Source organism: Cyprinus carpio, chromosome B16 (assembly GCF_018340385.1).
Source record: "Cyprinus carpio isolate SPL01 chromosome B16, ASM1834038v1, whole genome shotgun sequence".
Taxonomy (NCBI): domain Eukaryota; kingdom Metazoa; phylum Chordata; class Actinopteri; order Cypriniformes; family Cyprinidae; genus Cyprinus; species Cyprinus carpio.
In genome coordinates this window covers 6,873,935-6,895,451 of record NC_056612.1, presented here as the reverse complement: position 1 = coordinate 6,895,451, position 21,517 = coordinate 6,873,935, and the positions used below count along the sequence as shown (strand labels likewise).

General features: G+C 36.6%; 1 protein-coding gene across 1 annotated transcript in view; it reads left to right on the top strand.

The window, feature by feature from the left end:
- The window catches only part of LOC109084150 (E3 ubiquitin-protein ligase TRIM71-like), a 36,733-nt gene extending 15,957 nt beyond the window's left edge, over positions 1-20,776 (top strand). The window contains exons 2-4 of the mRNA XM_042740490.1: positions 9,683-9,850; positions 15,550-15,684; positions 15,809-20,776. Coding sequence (XP_042596424.1) covers positions 9,683-9,850; positions 15,550-15,684; positions 15,809-17,260 — 1,755 coding nt within the window. The 3' untranslated portion in view covers positions 17,261-20,776. The remainder of the gene's footprint in view (positions 1-9,682; positions 9,851-15,549; positions 15,685-15,808) is intronic.
- The last annotated feature ends 741 nt before the right edge of the window (positions 20,777-21,517 follow it).

The window sequence follows — 21,517 nt, the reverse complement described above, 5'->3', positions numbered from 1 at the left end:
GTGAAAGAAAGTTGAGTCCGGTGTAGAAGATAGTGTGCGAGATAATGGACGCCAATGCATAGGCAGGAAAAGAAGCATGTGTACTTAGTCAAAGATTTATATACCAGTCAGTCGTTACAATGATGGCTTTAGCATACAGGAGAAGTCAAGTTATCCTGTACATGTATAGCACACTAGAGTAAAAAATGCATCAGCCACATAGCCAAAGAAAATCTCATTCCATCATGCTTTTTTCCACATCACTGGGGCCAAAAACAACCTGTCAAATGAATACACAAATAAGTAAAGAAGGCAAATTATGATAGGCAAAGTATGTGTGCAGTCCAATTTTTCCTAATTATACATATTTAGTATGCTCACCTTAACTTTTTTTTTTTTAAATAAATTTGTTGGTCTGTAACAATGGTGTTGTTACAGTGTTTCACAGACCAAGTAGAAACTGATACGGCGGAACAACAACAGGAAACTGCAATGACACAACTCTGGTTTAAACTGAGACAGAGACATTTTTATCAGTCATAACTTCTGAAGAGAAATAGTGTAGACACTGAACCCTTGCTATCAAACAGAGTGTACTTTAAAAATGGCTACACATACACTAGGGCTGGGCGATTTTCCCGATTTTATCACCTAATTCGCATTTATTGTTTTGCCACGATTTTAATGTATAGAAATTGAAGAATCGCGATTTTTGAATAGAAATATTACCAAATGTTAGAATTAGACACTTTGATAATATGCCGGTGATAACAGTAAAGAGAAAAAAAAAAAGCGATCCAACCGCATGTAGGCGCACGTGATTAGCCGCTCGTGTCTGACGCGCTCTGTGAAGGACCATAAATATAGTGCTAAGCGCCATTCACACAGAATGCGCTTTTGTGTTGACAAAGATGCGACGTGGACAGTGGAATAGGCAAAACATACAAGAAGATCGGAGTGAACTTCTTATAACTTGAGAGCCAAGTTTTTAGAATGGTGTTTCATGCATGAGACAGACACTGAAAGAGACGCTAGCGCAACAGTCAAACACATCCATGTTTACACAGTAAAAACAATAGAAAAGTAGCACAATCAAATAAAAAATCCATAAAGAACTACTACTGTACGTCTGATATTTCATGTTTCCATCATGGTGACAGGCTGAAAGCCGCTGTTGTTTTTAAAGTATAGTTAATAATAGTCTACTGGTGTTATACCTTCATTCATTTTGAATTCGAGTTACCTTGACTTGAGATTTTCTAAAATAATTTTCCTCGTATTATTTCTGAACACATACGTATTAGACAAGTTTGTACAATATGTAGTTTTTGCATCTTTTCTGCAAAGATATTTAACAAGTGATTTGTTTAACATTTACATAATGTTGACAACTTCTTGTGTGTTGCACTTGGTATAGAATTTTCTTTGACTAAAGGGTTAATAAAGAAAAATTAACTTGAACCATGTTGTAGTTACATTAAGTTGACTAGTTAAAAATCGTAAAAAAAAATGGAGAATCAGTCAAACATTCTGGAAAAATCGAGATTTTAATTTTTTGCAAAATCGCCCAGCCCTAACATACACCATGTGTTCATGTTAAAAATAAAGTTTACTTTGGTCTTAACAGTTACATCTTAGGAATAGGATTTTACCAGGAAAAGGTCAAATCTGCTAACAATGTCCACATAGTTCCTGGATCCACCAGTCCCTGCAAATATAGTTGTGCTACACAGTGTGCCTGTAAAAACTTGAGGTAATTGAACAGGGACATCGCAGGGAATCTTGGCTGGTAAGTTTCCTCCCACCACCTCTCTGTTGCTTCCTGCTAATTCCCATCACTCCGAAAATCTGCTTCCCAAAAAGTGCTTCCATGTGACCCCTGTACACACTTGGGCAGTTGTAGCATCTGGTCCACAGAGAGGGGACCCGCTTTTATGAGCAGGTAACTTGAGTGGAATCACAACTCTAGATTTACACACAGCTGCTGCCGCCGTATAGCCGAGTAAGATATAATTAGCGTTTGATCTGGCCTTTGGTAAAGTCATTAGGTTGCAGCAAGGCGGTCTAGAAAGGTTTGAAAAGGAATACTGTACCTGACACTGAGCTTCACTCGGAGGAAAGTGGAGAATTTGCTTGGGTGATGTGGAGTTCAGTCCGATTACACGGTTTCGGCTTTTAGTTGTTATTCTCAGGAAAATGTACTTCAGTCAACTTTTCATGCAAGTAATGCAAAAAAAAAAAAAAATCTTGTAATTTAAAAGTCCTATTTAGTTATGTGTGTGTGTATAATATATAATAAACAAACAATGACGTGACTCTTAAGTGGGTCAGATGAGTGACACAACAATAGACTTCAGTGTTTCCTCTAGGATTTTTTTCCAGCTGTGGTGGCAGGACTATTTCCCATGGACCACGCCCCTTCCTCACCCAAAAATCATGTGCATTCAAACTCAAAAACTAAAAAAAGACAAGTAAATAGTAAGAAATAAAATAAGAACAAATAAATAAATGACAAGCAATAGCACAAACAAAAACAATAACAAGATACAAATGAAATTAACAATACTTTATACTTAAATTTTTTTCAGGTAGGTCTAACTATAATATGTTCTGAATTACTACAGTAACTAAATCTATTCAACTGTAACACCAGATAGTCTTCACTGTACAATAGGGCTGACAGTATATAGTTTCAGCATCGATATCACGATGTGTGCATGTTTAGTAGACTGATCGTTATATTTATACTGATTGTTTTCTTTGCTCACGCACTGACACCGGACTGTGTTTGCACCGGATGTGACAGCAGTACAGAGATACCCATTTTTAAATACATTTAGTAGCAGACCTACCGAAAGCAATTTTCAGTGCTGGAAATCAATTTATTCTTTGTTGAAACTTCCGTGTGTCAAGGACAGTGCAGATCACGGTTGCTTAGCAATGGCAGACGCCATGAAAACGCAAGCTCCTGAGCGCTTTGGAAAGGAGGAAAAAGCGGCGCGGCTGGCATTTTCCTGGCATTTTCCATGCGCCTCCTGAACGGTTTGGAAGTATTTATAAAGTGGAGTGGATTGAGTTTTCTTTGTGTTTTATTTGAACTTTGTCAGTACGTCATAAATAGAACGAGGCATCAGTTTACTGTCTGGGATTTGTCGTGTTGCGCCGCGTCTAGTGTTTAGTCACACAGCATCACTGCGTCGTGCCGTGAGAACCACGCAGATGCACGTGAACACTCAATTCCGTTCACTTCTGCTAACATTTGTGCCTGAAATGAGACATACGCGTGAAACTGTCAAAATTCATGTCTCTGCAATTATTTACTCACCTACAAATTCACCCCAATCATTGATTATTATTATAAGTCATCTGGTGTTTTTTTTTTTTTTTTTTTTCATTTCATATCGTAATATATAACCGCAGAAAAACAAAATATTGCAATGAGTTTTTTCCCAATATCGTGCAGCCCTACTGTATAAATAGAAAGTAATGACAAACAGCAACAGGTTTATTTAGGCTTCTGTCTCTTTAAGACCTCATGCACGAATATAATATACTGTTACACAGGGCTCTACACTTACTTTTCTTTTTAGGAGCACCTTCTGATCAATAATCAAAAATTCTGATAAAAAAAATTTGCCTTCCTAATATGAGGTGATATTTGACTTCTTAAAGTGATTTACAGGGGCATTTTTTTTTTTTTTTACCTTTGTAATGCCATTTTTCTAAGTTTATTAAAGTATGTCATCTACTGTGTCAATTTCAAAAATGTATATTTATAAGCTTTTTACAATTTCTAATTAAAACAATATAATAAGTAGAATGAGAAGAGTGTTACCAATCATATAAAATTAGTATTAAAAAAAAATGAATTTGTACTTTGTAAAATTTTGACTATAGAAATATTAAATGATTTAAATAACTGAAATTATACTTTAAAAATTAAACTAAAATGGCCAGTAGGACAAGTCACTGATTTTTATTACTGAATCATTGAGTCAATTGATTCGTTTGAACACCTGATTCATTGAATGAAGCAAGTGACTGTCTTTATGAATTGCTAGTTGAAACATTGACTCACTAGATTCGTTCAAAAACGCACTTTCATTCATAAAAGAAACACCGCTGTGTTTGCTTGGAGATGCGGAGCGGCTCAGCTGTGACTTTGTTTGGAACTATTTAATAGAGCAAAATCAGACAGTAGGGTTATAGTCAGACAACGCAAGTCACTTAATATTAATTTCCTGTTTATTGAACTGTTGTATCAGGCAGAGTTTCCGCTAGAAAAAAATGGTGCCGGTCAAAGTGACCGGCAGAGGTTTCGTTTTCCGGACATTTTGATGATATACCGGTCAAATATCGCCTCTTAATTAGTCAAGTTGAGGAAAACTGAAAGCAGTTTATGTAACTTAAAAAATGACATAATCAGGCCGTATATGCAACATGTTTATTAGCCTGACTTTCAAATAGACGGAAAAAAACATGAACGTCCGATTGGCGTCAATCAACCAATTGTTTTTTACTATGGTTTCACATTTCATAGTTTAACAAACCAACCCCCCTTCCCCACATAAAATATACGAATATAGCATTGTTTTTACTCAAGCAAACTTAATTATAAACTCAGTATGTCTCATTTAGCTGGTAACATTTAAATTGGCCACCGTGTGAAATGACTTCTTGGTAAATGAACTTGAACAAACAAATGAATAGGCCTATAACATTGTCTCGCGTCATTTTTAGCTACTTTTTACGCTTTTGTGCAGTGCTGAATTGTGCAGCTGCCGACTTAAAATCAAAACTTCCCAGTGTCTCTCCACAACTTGCAATGCGCATAAGCCGCGTAACCTTGTTCTCCGCAAGGCGACTTCGCTGCTTCGTCTTGAGCCGATTCTGCAGCGAGAACCCCCCTCTGTGGAGTTAAATTGTGCGCCGCAACATGGTCATTGCTCTGACTATGTTCAATGAGAGCAGACATTCTCAAATTATTCGACCCTCTTGTGAATCCGTTGCGTCGTCCTGCCTTTTCGCAGCGCGGACAGAACATTTTTTCGTTACAATCAACTACCTCACATCTTAGCCATGGGAACTTGTCACTCCATTCCGACCTATTCGCCCTACACTTCGGCTTTTTCTCCGGTGGTGGCGGAGCTGTCTGGCTCTGGACATCTGAGGCTTCAGGCGTTCCTGATTCAGTATCCTCCTTCGCGTCTATATTATAGCCGTTAGGCGTGCGCTTTATTTGAAATGCAACATGCGATGATGTTTAAAAACTTTCAAACAGTCGATTTAGATTGTGTTAGGGGGGCGGGGCCGGGATTATTAGGCAGTTTTAATCTGACAATTTGACCGGAGAGATTTAATTTTTTCGGACATTTAATTTTTTTCCCAGCCAATGTCCGGTAATTACCGGACAACGGAAACCCTGGTATCAGGGCCGTCGCTTGAAAGGTGGTGATGATTATAGGGGCCCACGGCTGAGGGGGGCCCCTGGTGATCTCAACCAACTGGCTGAGGCCAGCCTAAAAAGACGCTCAGGACAGTTGATGGGCAACTGCTGCGCATCATCACGAAAGCTTATCATTTGCACGTGTTTTCAACTGAGTACTTGTGCGCCGTGTTCAGTTTAAATATGCAAACAGAAAAAGATGTGAAAGAGCCCAATTCAGCACCTTAGCCCGGTGTTCTGTGCGCACAAGGTACGCGCAGGGAGATGCTCAAAGCGCTTGAACACCAAATTCGCATACAACAAATGCATACTAAATTGTCAAAATACCCGTCTTGGAGAGAATCCTCGAAAAAACCGAGGGTTATGTCTAAAGTTAAAGTAAACAGTGGAGAAATAAATCGGATGTGTTATTATTATAATGGATGCATTGTCTCTTAAAGTGACTGTGCCTAATTTACCAGCTGCTGTAATGTTAATTCAAGAAATTGAAAGCAAGAAAATCACTCACTTGCTCTTGGCTGAATTACTTTGTAGTTTTAACAAGAATTAATCCACATTCAAACCAAAAATTATTCAGACACCAGATATAATTTAATATAATTAATATTTATATTTAATATAAATAAACTGTGACACATTATACTCAAATTCTTCATACAGTGGACTACCAGTAAAATTGATACAAAAAATTTTGGGACCAAAAATTAAGACCCTTTGACCTGACCATGTTTTGTTTGTGTTTTTTCTTTAATTGCTAATGCAACCTTTTTACACCACAGACTGAACAAAATTAAGCATTGCTTGGTAATTGATAGTTGTGTAAATATTGTCATACTAACAGTTGTCTGAATTTTTGGTTGGTTTTAATCCATTACATAACTTTCTATCAAAGTTATCAATGACATTATCAAGATGAATTTGTTCTGACACAGTTCAACTCTGAGTTCTTGTCATATTTTATTACCATTTTCTAAACTATAGGGAATAAACTGTGATAATGTGAGAAATGTTGAAGTGTCTGAATAAATTTTGGTTTGACTGTATATTTGACTGCAGTGCTATTTTTCGGTTTCTGGACACCTACAAACTTGAAAAACTTAAACATTGTGTAAATGGCACAAATAAATAAATAGAACAAAAATACAAATGAAACAATTTAAAAAGGGCCCTCTGGTACAACCTGCACTGGGGCCCTGGAAACCCCCGCTATGGCCTTGTGTTGTATTAAATTAGTAACACATTTGAAAACTCCCTTAATTATTAAAAGCTATCCCTTTCCTTAGTTTATCGTGATCTGTGGATGCAAACGATCTATAATAGTCTCTGCAAGTATCCTTGTAAACACAGTTGCTTATCGTTTAGGTGAAGGTATTCAATTGAGAAAGAAAAATGGATGTGTAAGAGTATATTGGTTCACAGCAGTTTAATGTTCCTGTTGCTTTCTGTCATGAATTTTAATCAAACAACAAAATACAAATAAAAATCACTTTTGTAGATTCAACATTTATTAGATTTAATTTATACAGTGAAGACTATGCAGTAGTGTTTTACTTTTGGTTATTCAGTTTCTACACCTGAACAGTTTGTTAGACTTAAGAAAAAATATAAAGCACTTTTTTTTTTCTTTTTTTTTTGTTCTATTATATTTAGATATGCTTGTAATTTATCTGCTATGCTGATTTACACACCTACAAAATCACCCCAATCATTGATTTTTTTTTTTCCCAAATATATATCGCAGAAAAACAAAATACCGCAATTTTTCCCAATATCGTGCAGCCCTAGTTTCCGCCAATAAATATAAAATAGAAAAGGTAATTGTGAATTTGTCTCACAATTCTGGGTTTTTCCTCGCAATTGCAAATTTACAAACTTGCAATTCTGACAATTCTGACTTTCGATATAATACCGATAATTTTTAAGGCCAGTATCGTCGATACCGATACGATACTTTTTAAATTATGAAATTTAGGCTATTAAATTATTAAATTACTAACAGTAAAATAGGTAATGATACCCACTTACCTTTACATTTGAAACACATTTTAACATTCAACTTATTAGGTTATATATTTGTTTACACATGGTTGATGTTTACTATATACTATAATTGAACTATGGTCACTTTAGTAAAACCATGTGGTTCATTTTCTTTAGGGACTGCCATTTCCAAAAACATGAATGCTTTCTTAATATGACACTTTTGGGAAATGCAGCCCTGTTTGAATGCACTCAGAAGTGAGTGAACACTCTCTCTGTGATTGATTGATTCTGTCTTGCAACATTTGCTTGTGTTCAGATGAGCAGAATAGTTCTATCCTACACAATTATTCACTAACAGATAATTTATTTGTCCAATTCATTGCATGCACTGGTAAATAAAACACACCTTTGTATCAATAATTCTATACTTCAGGATCGATACACCCATCAATAGTCAGAATGGCAAGATGTAAACTCGCAGTTGTGATTTTTTTTTTTTTTTTTTTTTTTTTATTTTTTTTTGGTGAGTGGGTATCATTACTTATTTTACGGTTAGTAATTTAATAATGTAATAGCCTAAATTTCAGAATTTTAAAGTTCAGTTTAGAAGTATCGTTATTGACCTTAAAAAGTATCGTTATTGGCCTTAAAAAGTATTGGTATTATATCAAAAGTCAGAATTGTCAGAATTGCAAGTTTGTAAATTTGCAATTGCGAGGAAATACACTGAATTGTGAGAGACAAACTCACAATTACCTTTTTTATTTTATATTTATTGGCAGAAACTAGGGCTGTACGATATTGGGAAATTTTTTTATTTTTTGTTTTTCTGCAATATATATTACGAAAAAAAAAAATCAATGATTGGGGTGATTTTGTAGGTGTGTAAATTACATGATATAAACTTGCAGTTGTTAGAAAAAGAACATATCAGTCTCTCCCCTCAGAATTGGACTTTATAACTCACAATTGTGAGTTTATTTTTTCACAATTTTGAGAAAAGTCATAATTGACAGATATAAACTCAGAATTGCAAGGGTGTATTTGTCAAGGTTCTGCCTTCTGAAAGATATGGAAGCCCATTTCTGGCAGTGCATAAATAGTTAATTGTGACTTTCTCATAATTTAGACTTTTTTCAGAATTATGAGATACAAACTCAGAATTGCAAGTTTATTAGGAAATTTTGAGAAAAAAAGTCAGAATTGTGAGACAAAGTTACCTTTATTTTATTCAGTGGCTTCCATATCTATCCTTGACAAAAACACCATGTAAGCAGCTAAAGCACAGCATGTCAACAGTTTAATCTTAGTTAAATGAATCAATTAAATTTAATAGATCAATTTGTTGGTTGTTGGATGCTTGTGACCGATCTCTAGTAGCTGTCAAATTTGTCTAATGTGTGGTCCTTAAAACCATTCATTAAAATATTCTGTTTTTTGTCTCTTGTCAGAGTTACATGTTCTGGGTTTGAGTGTGCTTATATAACGTAGGCTTATATGTGATAAACACATCTCCGTGTTACATGATACTGTAAACATTTATAGTCTTGGCAGTTGACCAATGTAACTGTTTATGAGCTCTATATTATAGAGTGGTTTTAGTGTAAGCGTGCCCTTTTCCTTTCACATAAACTGATTAAATCTCACTGCTTCCTTTTCACACTTGTTGAATTAACTGTTACATTTTGTTTTATTTAGAGGAACACATTTACAATTTGGATCAACCTGCATGTCAGCACACACACACACACTTCCAAGCATGTTTTTATCAATTTCCAACTTCTTTAATATGATGCCCAAACATTTTAAAGCAACACTATGTAACTTTTTCTGTGTTGAAAATTTGTTCATCATAAATTCATTTACCAAACCACCTTTTTGTCTTATCCCAAATCACTACGGTACATTTATAATAAGTGATTATTTTTGGACTATTGTAGCCTGTTCAGGTCGTCACCGCTGCAGATACCATCGTGAATCACCATAGACATAAACTAGGAGAAGTAGCTCCGGTTAGAATGTTCTTCCATGGGGTGCATGCAGTTCTGTTTATTAACTGATAGAGCGCCACATTTTACATGGTGTTGCCGTAATGTTTATATCTAGTCATAGTCTTCCTAAAGACATTTTCGAAGATGATTATCATCACTGATAATGAATGTCATTTGTAAGGTCTCCTGAGGGTTAGGAAAATTTACATGCAATGTACTTCACAATCATTCAGTCAATAAATTGGAAAACAAATCCGTTAATTTCTCTTGTTTTCATTCACAGGTACTACGTTTTTTCTGCGACAGCTGCGGCGTGCCGATTTGTAGAGAGTGCAGCTTGGGCAGACATGCGGGTCACAGTTTCACCTACCTGCAGGAAGCACTGCAGGACTCCAGAGCGCTGACCATCCAGCTGCTCGCAGATGCACAGCAGGGCAGACAGGCTGTACAGGTTAGTGAACAACTGCAGTCTCTCATAAACAGACATCAGCACAAACACCTGCTGGGTATTTTAACATATTTCTTTATTTATCCTTCCCGCTGTTTTACTTGGACCTTAGTGTGTTCTACCAGGTGCAACAAGACTTCCACTGACTTTATTTTTCTTACTCTGAATAACAAAAGTAATAAAGACGGGCAATAAATAGATTAACAAATAGAATTCATTGGTTGATGTTTACGGTGGTGTCTTCAGTCCCCTGTCATTGTCAATGCTTCAGTGTCATGTTGAGCTGTTGTCTTTGGGTTAAAATACTAATAAATTTGGGGTATTTTTTTCCTTTTTTTTTTGAATGATAAAACTTTGGTTCAGCAACGAGGCATTACATTGATTAAAGGGATAGCTTATTAAAAAAATTCAAATTCTGTCATTAATTATTCACCCTCATGTCGTTCCAAACCTGTAAGATTTTTGTTGATGTTCTTTGTTCATCTTAAGATATTTTTGATGAATTCCGAGAGCTCTCTGAGCTTCCTATAGACAGCAAGGATCCTAACATGATCAAGGCTCAGAAAAATAATCCATGTGACATCAGTGGTTCAGCTGTAAATTTACCAAGCTACGAGAATACTTTGTGCGGAAAGAAAACAGAAAATAATGACTTTATTCAACAGTTTTTCTCCTCTGTGTCACCCTGTATTGCCATTTTTTAGAGTATGTATGACAACATATGTATGTGGATAAGGTGTTTGTTGTTTACATTTTTATCTGAACATAAACCGCATATCCGCATACATACGTTGCATACATTGTTTACATATGTGATACTGTCCAAAATGGCGCCAGGGTGACGTGTAGGAGACGGACTGTTGATGTCACAAGGATTACTTTAACGATGTCCTTGCTACGTTTCTGGACCTTTACAGTGGTAGTATGCTTGCTGTCTATGGGAGGGACCGAGAGCTCTTGGAACTCATCAAAAATGTCTTAATTTGTGTTCCTAAGATGAACGAAGGTCTTGCGGGTTTGGAACGACATGAGGGTGAGTAATCAATGACAGTTTTCATTTTTGCTTGAACTATCCCTTTAAAAGTGACAAAGACTCTTACATTGTTACCCAGAAATTGTGTCAAATAAATGCTGTTCTTTTGGGCTTTTTATTTATTAAAGAATCCTAAAAAACATCCTGAGCACTGTTTTCACAAAATTAAGCACAACGGTTTTGAACACTTGATAATTAGTAATAATTATTTAAGTTATAATTAATAGTTCAACACAATTGATATGTAATGTTTCTTAAGCATCAAGTCAAAATATTAGAATATAAGATTTATTTTTGGCATTTTTGGCTTCATGATAGGACAGTTTAGATCCGACAGGAAGCCAAGTAGGGGCAGGATTGTTAAACGTCCTCTAGCCGGGATTCGAACTCGGGACGCCTGAAGCACAACGCTGTATGTTGGCACGCAGCCCACAAGGGCTGATTTCTAAAGGATCATGTGACACTGAAGACTGGAGTTCTGCCATCACAGAAATAAATTGTTTTAGAATATTAAAAGAAACAGTTATTTTAAATTGTAACCCTTTCACAAAATACTCCTTTTTTTATTTCATGCAAGAGATTTGTTGTTTTTCCCAGACTTTTGTACTGTATTGTATGCTGTTATTATGTTATAATGAGAAAAATGACAAACCAGTCCTAGGCTTCAGGAGCTCTTTATCTACTACTGACCCTTAAAGGAATATTCCGGATCAATACAACTTAAGCTCTTTTGACGTGGCATGTTGTGATTACTACAATCAATTTTGACTATTTTTTTTTTTAGTTTATTTTCCTTTGCAGCACTGCTTTTACAATAAAAAAGTTTTTTTTTTTTTCAAATTGAACAATAAATAATAAAATTGTAGTATTTTGTCCATCTGGAAAGGTGGTTCTTTACAGTTTGTGTAAATTTACCGAGCGATACACTTGTTTTTCAAATATAACTTAAGTGCATTAATAGTAAAGCAAGTTATTATTTCTGCGATTTCGGACAGATGCAACTACATGACTGTGAGTGAGGGTCCTTCCCTTTGCTTTGTGGAAGTAAAAGGCTTTTTAAAAGGGGCTGTAGAATCAAGCTGACTTTCCATTAGCATCACTGTGCGTGCCACCCCCACTCAGTCTGAATGAAGAGAATAGAAGAGAGGGAGGAGCACTGGCCCAGTGCTCGGTTACTGCCTCTATTCAGCGTCCTGATGGCCCTAGCAGGGCGGATCATTAGTCGCACACAGAGGAAATGTTTCTATTTCTCTGTCACCCTTCAAAGAGGCTCTACGGGTGAGGGATGAGGGAGAGAACAGCACCCATTAGGGCTGTTCAAATCCATCCTTCTCCAGTGACATGGAGTCGGTTGGCAAGGAAGGCACTGAAAAAAAAAAAGAATTCTAATGGCTGTTTAAATCCCTCAGCTTTTCAAATGTACTGGTTACATTTAAATAAGCCCCCAACTGTCTTGCCACATTTGATTTTCATTTCTCTTTTTACATTTGTGTCCTTTAAGGTATAAATGGACAGTTGGAAAACATTCCCCATGTCCTTTGATAATGTCTAATCTAATAAAAAAATAAAATTGTCTTTTACATATGATGATACATTTGGTAAGTTATGTGCAAATATTCTGTTCCAAACGTGGTCCATGCTTTTACACGGCAATTATCTTAACCTGTCCAGTCCTAAAGCTTCATCGGCTACACAGCATCATCTGAAAGAGCCTGACCTGTGTTTCCATGCGCTTGATTGGCTGCTTGTTCTAGTGTGTCTCTAATCCTGTTACTGGATGGTGTAAATGGGAAGCCTCTAAACGTTTATAGGTTTGAAAGAACATGCAGGATTTTAACAATGGCTTCAGCCTGGGGCCGTAATCTCTATTCTGGAAGCACGCTGCCCATGAAGGGCCTGCTCCACAACCAGCCCCTGACAGCTTAGTCTTTCTTAGCGTTGCATAATCTCATTTGCTGCATTTTAGCCTGTCATTTTGCAGCTGCTTATTCCAGTTTACCCCATTCTGTGTCTCATGATTGATTTGTGCTTTTGTGATTGACATCTCAATCTCAGAATGGGGACAATATTTTAGTTAGAGGACATTTGTAAATATGAAAGCGGGATAGAACCTTAACAGTGCAAAGTATCAAAGTATTTTTTATTTTTTTTTTAATTAAAAAATTATATATATTTTTTCTTTATCAAGAAATGCATTTATACTAGTACTGGGCAATAATTAATCGCGATTAATCGCATCCAAAATAAACGTTTTTGTGTACATAATATTTGTGACCCTGGACCACAAGCCAGTCATAAGTGTCAATTTTTCAAAATTGAGATTTATACATTATCTGAAAGCTGAATAAATAAGCTTTCCATTAATGTATGGTATAAGATGGGACAATATTTGGCAGAGATACAACTATTTGAAATAAAATTTCTAAATAAAATCCTTTGCAATGCATATTACAAATCAAAAATTGTTTTGATATATTTACTGTAGGAAATTTACAAAATATCTTCATGGAACATGATTTTTACTTTATCCTAATTATTTTTGGCATAAAATAAATTTGTCAATTTTGACCCATACAATGTATTTGGTTATTGCTACATATATAACCGTGCTACTTAAGACTGGTTTTGTGGTCCAGGGTCACATATGTACGTGTACTACTGTGTATATTTAAGTATATATAAATCCACACACATGCATGTATATATTTATGAAAAATGTTATGTTTACATATTAAATATTTATATATAATATAAATTATATGAATATAAATATATACATATAAATACATGTAAATATTTTCTAAATAAATACTTTGTGTGTCTTCATATAAACATAATAAATATACACAGTACACACACATATTATATATATATATATATATATATATATTATAAACATAATAAATATACAATATATATATATATATATATATACATATATACATATATATATATATATACACATATATATATATATATATATATATATATACACACACACACACACACACACACACACACACACACACACACACACACAAAAATATATACGCACACACACACACAAAAATTTTTTGTATGCAATTAATTGTTGCCCAGCACTAATTTATACAATTGATTATTAACCAGTGGGAAAGGAATGCAATTTTGAAAATTAAAAGGCTGTACCACAAGTACATTCTAACAAAAAGTTTACCATTTAACCATTTAAGGGACTCTATATAGTTTTTAAATATTTAGATAAGGCAATGTAATGTATATAATGTAGCAGCATTTAGCAAACCAGAGAGATTTCAGTGCAGGGACTCAAATTAATTGGTGATTTATAAATAATTGGTCTGGGCAAAGTTACATTTGTGTCTGAAAAGCCTGGGAAATTAGATTGTTGATCGATTTTGCATTGTTGTAAATGCACTAAAGATTATTTTTATGCTAAAGATTTTATTTATGCTATAGGTTGAAGAGTCCCGGACCCTTTGAACTTTAAATTTGGCTCAGGTTAGGTAATCTGCTCCACACTAAATGGCATTCTTTCCCACACCTTTTTTTCCTTTTAATGGATAAACCCTTGACCCAGGTCATAAGAGCAACAAGTCCTTTATTTCCTCTCATTGTGTAATTTATCATCTGTAATCTTTGAAGTGTGACACAAGTGTGGATCTAATGGTGACAAAAAAAGAAAAAAGATACTTCCAAGTTAAGAGGGCACAGCTGTGTTTTGAGCTTTCAAGATCACTTAAATAGATTAAAGTGGAATCCATGAAAGCACGATTTAATTTAGATGCATATTACGATTTTGATTGTTAGATTAGTGGGCAGATTAGATGTCAGCTGACAAGCATAGGTAGGGCTGTTTACAAATCGCGGTTTAAGCAAATGTCATTGTACTCAAGATAGACCTTTTATCCCTCTTTTGTGTAACATCAGCCCTCATGCTTTCTTGGATCCTTTCAAATTAAGACACAAACTGTTTTTGATGCAGGAGAGATTTTATTTATTAATATTTAGACTTTCTAGCAGTAATTTTATATCCTTTTTTATCCTGCAATTTAAAACTAAAAATGTATTAGTAGCCACTGGCTCCGAAAACTGTGTACTAGAAGGGAAATTACTTAAGTTGTCTAGATAATTGTCACAATAAATAAAAAATGACATTGTGATTTTTTTTTTTTTTTTTTTTTTTTTTTTTGTGCTATATATTGTGATGTGTAGAAATACAGGAATGTTCATCAGATGTCTAGAATTGCTCAAAAATTAAATTAACAATTCTACAATAGATCTTCCATTTCGGTGCTTTTCTCCCATTCCTTGCTCATTTCGCCATGCGCAGCAGAGACGAAATGAGCTTTGAAGAAAACTGGTGAAGGTAGACATTCTAAAGTTGTAATCATCTAACAGCAAATTACCTGAAGAACCTTAATGAATCCATAAATCATCACAAAGTTTTTGGTTCTCTTGCTACTATGTATAAATTGTTGCAGATTTGTATTTATGCCCTTTTGGTAAAGTTAAGTCACAGTCTGTGGCGCTGTTGCAACTATATTGCACAATCGTCTATTTTGTATGCAGTCATAATGTTTTTTTTTTCTTTTCTTCTCATTTCTAAGTGAACTGAAATGTCCTCACAAGACTGCATGTGTCTAAGCCCTTTCTTTAAATTTTCTTTCAGCTGAGCATCGAGAAAGCCCAGGCCATTGCTGAACAGGTAGAGCTGAAGGCTAAGGTTGTTCAGTCAGAAGTAAAAACCATCACTCTTCGTCATAAGAAAGCTCTGGAGGAACGCGAGTGTGAGCTGCTCTGGAAGGTGAATGAAAGAACACACATTAATTCATGCAGTAACATCTACCTTTTGCAAGTCTGTCTGTATATTTCAGTATGAACAAAGTCACTTTTTTTAACATCAGGAACTCTTTTCGTTTCCTGCACAGGTGGAGAAGATTCGCCAGGTGAAGGCAAAATCACTTTACCTGCAGGTTGAGAAACTACACCAGAATCTCACCAAGCTGGATAGTACTATCTCCACAGTGACGCAGGTTCTAGAAGAGGGCCGTAGCATAGATGTCCTGCTAGCGCGAGAGCACATGCTAAATCAGCTACAGGAGCTTAAATCCCTCCGCTGCATCCTACAGCCCCAAGAAGACGATCGCATCATGTTCACCCCTCCAGACCAGGCTCTTCTGATTGCCATCAAGTCCATGGGCCTCATCAGCAGCGGAGCCTTCGCCACAGCTTCCAAAGCTCATGGTGAAGGCCTAAAGAGAGCGCTGCAAGGAAAGCTAGCTTCCTTTACCGTCGTAGGGTATGATCATGATGGTGAGCCTCGGTTGTCCGGTGGTGACAGCGTCTCGGTTGTGCTTATGAGTCAAGATGGTCATCTGTCCAGTGCAGATGTTTCCGACCACCAAGATGGAACATACACAGTCAGCTATCTGCCCAAGAGCGAGGGTGAGCATTTGCTTTCGGTGCTTATATGTAATCAGCACATTGAGGGAAGTCCTTTCAAAGTGATGGTCAAATCCGGTCGCAGTTACGGCGGTGTAGGCCTGCCCATTGCATCTTTCGGAGGAGAGGGCGATGGGGACGGGCAGCTGTGTCGTCCTTGGGGCATCTGCGTGGATAAGGAGGGCTATGTGGTGGTCGCTGACCGAAGCAACAACCGTGTGCAGATCTTCAAGCCTTGTGGCACGTTCCACCACAAGTTTGGCACTTTGGGCTCACGACCGGGCCAGTTTGACCGCCCTGCTGGGGTCGCCTGTGACAGCCAGAGGAGAATCATTGTGGCAGATAAGGACAATCACCGCATCCAGATCTTCACCTTTGAGGGTCAGTTTCTTCTCAAGTTTGGTGAGAAGGGAACCAAAAATGGACAGTTCAACTATCCATGGGATGTGGCCGTCAACTCTGAAGGCAAGATCCTGGTTTCGGATACACGCAACCACCGCGTGCAACTCTTTGGACCAGATGGGACTTTCCTCAACAAATACGGATTCGAAGGTGCCCTCTGGAAACATTTTGATTCGCCTCGTGGTGTGGCCTTCAATCAGGAAGGCCACCTCGTTGTGACCGACTTCAACAATCATCGGCTGCTTGTCATCAGGCCCGACTGCCAGTCAGCGCGCTTCCTCGGGTCCGAGGGAACCGGAAATGGCCAGTTCTTGCGGCCGCAAGGCGTAGCTGTGGACCAGGAGGATCGTATTATCGTGGCCGACTCCCGCAACCATCGCATTCAGGTGTTTGAACCCAACGGCAACTTTTTATGCAAGTTTGGGACACACGGTAACGGCTTCGGGCAAATGGATCGCCCCTCGGGTATAGCGGTTACCCCAGATGGAATGATCGTGGCTGTGGACTTTGGAAACAACCGAATCCTCATGTTCTGACCTTTTAAGGTTTGAAATACAAAACTGTAGGCGTGGACAAATGGAAAAGGAGATTTTGCACATCTGTCAGGAGCAAATGCAGTCTGATTTAGCGAGGTGATGAGCTGTGTGGACTTGATAGTTTTGTACGATTCTCAGTGATCGTGTAACTCCAAATGCTTGCCGTTACAGCACACAGTTTTGGCTGCTGCAAGCTGAGAGTGTTTTGCTCTTGGTATGTGTCTTCAAATCTTTTTTTTTTTTTTTTTTCTCAGGGAATTTCTTGCATTCTTGAAATATTTTCTCTCTGTATTACACCTACCTCATCTAGCTTATGTATGAATGTACTCACGTTTGTGCAGAGACCTAGTCCGTGAAGTTTTATAAAGAAACGTCTACCTCAGTGTTTTTTTTTTTTTCGTAAACTGTGAGGACAAAAAAAAAAAAAAGAAAAAAAAAACTAAACAAAATGAAGCAATGTTTGGGTATTTGCACAGTTCGCACAATTTTTTCCTGATTGTTACTGTGCATAGAACGCAAGTTATATCCCTGAATGTTTCTCGTAACGATTGATAAAAACAAAGCTGCATGTTTTGGCGGAAACATTAGGATAACGTTTTGATATATCTACTGCTATGTTTTTTTATTTTATTTTGTGTACATTTTAAATCAGACTTCATCTTTTTCTCGTACCTCATCTAAACCTTATACCTCATTTACCGTATTATACCTCTGGGTCCATGAGCCTCATCACATTTACTTCACTTTATGGTCTTTGTAGAATTTGAAAATATGCAAGCAGTTACCAAAAATGAATGCTGTATAACTGATCAAAGAGACTGATAAATTAGGCAAATTATCTGAACTTAGTAATTTAATAAGGCCCTCATGATGTAATCAAGAGTTTTCCTCTGACTGTGAGAAATGCAACTGCAGAAGAACATATACCTGTGATTATTTTAAATGATACAAGAGTGAATTGGACAGTTCTTTAGAGAAGATCTTCAGATCTGTTTTATTTTTGGGAAGGGAAAAATTTAAAGATTGTAGACACTAAATGGAATATCTAAATGGCCTAGCCCTTATTTTTGAGTTTCTACAGTTTTGTTTACTTCTTCATATACAGTATTTAGGCAAGGTAAAGTTGATAGACACAACTGGCAAACAAGGATATAATCCAGTTCCTCTCAGACTCTAAATTTTTTATTTTATATATATATATATATACACACACACACACATACATACACTGAGGCCAAGTTCATAAGAGTCTCATTACAACCAGCTGCATTAGATCACAAGTTGCTTTTTGTTGTTCTATTGATTACAGCATGGCCTACAGTACTTCCTGTGCCCGTTTAAGAAAGATCCCCAGGGAGACTATTCACTCTATCAGTGTAACATCATTTGAAAACACTTAGAATCAATTGATCCCAGTTTGAAATTGGATAGTTTGTGCCGACTTGTGGGTAACCACTTTAAAGTGTTGTTTGCTTCTGAGTTCAATTGATTAAAAGAAAAAAGAAAAAAAGAGGAAGCAAAGCATTTGGGGAAAAGAAAAAAATAATATATAAATATAAAGCACTGTTATACAGCAGAACAAAAGCACATGGCTCTCCCAATATAGTCTGCCTGAACTTCTCATTTAAGTTTGTTTATGACCGACAGGAAAGCGTATCTCACCAATGTTGTGTCGTAACTCAATATGAGAATCATTAATAACAAAAATACAAGTTTTTCCTTTCTGGTATTAAGTGGCCCATGAGAATTTGTATGTTCCTGTTCTTGCAAGCACCATGCGTGTGTTTCTGGATATTTTGAAGTGGGTGAGCTTTCTACAAACTTCTTTCTGAATGTGTGATGTACCGCCTTGTTCGTACATATGTGTGGCAGGCCCACTTACAGAAGCAGTATTGTAATATTAACCTTTGGGGTTCATTTGCGGGACTGTTTCTGTTTTACACTTTAGGTAACATTTAAAATCTGAAAATTGAAAGTGGTCATGATGATTTGCCCCGCCGTTTTCTTGTAGGCTGCAGTTATCTTGTCCTTTCATGAGTATTAACGTGCTTGCATGTAGTTACCTGTGCCTTGTGTGATGTTAGATTAATGGGAATTGAATATCTTTGCCAATGGGTGACTATAGGAAATAGGCATGTGCCAAAACTGCTTCTGAAAGTCACGGATGCGTTGAGCATGGATCTTTTTCTCAGTCTTTTTTCTTTATGTATATTACCTCATTATAAACAAAATATTGACTTTAAATTGTGGATCATCAGGCATATTTATGTTGGAGATATGTTAACTATGATAATGTTGCGTTTTACGCATGGTAAGAGTGGAGAGTAGGCAGTTAGATTTCTGAAAATTGATAGACATCTGCACATTAGATGATGATAATAGACAAATAAAAGGACCAGCATGGGTGACGGAAGCCCGTTTGATGAGCTTATGCAATAAAGAATGAAAGATTTGCTGCTTCCACCAACACAGATCTTCCCTGTCATACAGTATTAATATCATATTTGATCTGATGAATATTTAGCTGCAAAGTTTTCTCCCTGAATCCCTGCTCTCTTTGAGAGGAAACTTTAAATGTATATTTTTGCATGCTGATAAGGTCCTTATAGACGGGTGGACGTAAAATATGGATGTTGGAAAACAAGAGGAGGGAGAAAGAAAAAAAATTATAATGTACCCAAAAAAAAAGGGAGCATATATCGTTTGTTAGCTTGTGGTGAGTGGTTGACTATATGATTGTATTATTTCTAGATAGCTTTACAGAGTAAGGTACCTCGTTGAGCTCCATTCAGATGCCTTACCACAGCTCCTTAGCTTTTGGAATCGAATCAGAACTGGAAAACTGCCAAAGACCTCATTCAAATGAAACCTCAGCGTGTGAATGTTTATAAATCGATTTTTCACGTTTGCCCAAAGATTTCTACATTAGGCATCGATCATACTTGTATTTCGACAAGCTGTCGATGTATTGACATAAAAGCGAAACACTCCTAGAACACGCCCCTGGACGTTGGCTTTTGTGTGTAACACGAGTTTTTGAGCAGGTGCCCTACAGGACCAAAGATGGAGAAACGTTTGAATCCAGCTCCCACAGTTCCCAATGAAAACTGATCTCTGACTGTGTGGTGGTAGAGTTTTATTTGAAAAAGGAGTCAGACAGCCATTTTGTGGGTTGTGATGACCCAAGAGAGATCAGTACAGAAAAAGCCACTATGTAAAACCCCCTTTAGCGGTGATTTGGACACTATTAAAAGTGTAAGCTCTACTTTGAGAGACAATTCACTTTTTAAGACTGATACTGTATGTCATCTAGATACTATCTGGCTCATTGGACATTGAAGTCAATGTTATCAAACTCAGTGTCTTTGAATTTCAGATCATTGCGAATTTGTCTGTCTTTCTTCCTTGTTCCTTTTTTTTTTTTTTTTTTTTTTTTTTGGACCTCCGGTCTCTAATTGTACGGGTTTTGTCACCATTTCTGGTGTATTCCAGCTTATGACTTCTTCCTTACTGGGGTTTTGTCACCATTTCTGGTGTAATTCCAGCTTATGACTTCTTCCTTGTGGGGAAAAACAGAATAGACCCTTTTATGATTGTATTATCTTATGGAAAAAAAGAGATGTGTACACACATTAAAACAACTCAGGTAGCTTTGTAGAGATTTAAAATTTGATTAAAATTCAATATTTGTTTCATACAGTTTGATAGTGAATCCTTTGTTAGTACCTCATGAGCTTTTGTGTGTTGTTTTGTTGGTAAAAATGCTGTTGTTGAATTCCATTGGATCCTTTTCAACCATGTCTCAGTTAATAGTCAGTGAGGGGGTGAACAATTCATAGCCTTTACACCAGCATGTCTCAGTTTTGCAGTCTTCACAAAGTCCTAACTTGATTTTATTCAATTAAACCTCACTTAACTAAAGGTATCGTTTTGCTCATATTATGATAAATGTGTTTGCATCCAAAGGCTGCTACAAAATTTATTGCCTTTTGATGATCAGAAATGCCTTAAAGCTTGAAAAATAGGGTTTTAAGAACATTGAGGGCAACAGTCTGTCTCAAAATTAGAATTATAGTGATAATAGACATTTAGACTCCATGTCCCAGCACTGAAATGTGATATTTACATCAATATTTTCCAAACCCCTGAAGTCGCAGTGCTTCAATAAGGCTTGGCTGTGGGACAGGCTAAGCAAAGAGGTGTGAAGAGATTCAAAGTTCTGAGCTGGAATCAGTTTTGCCTTTTAAAATACAATGA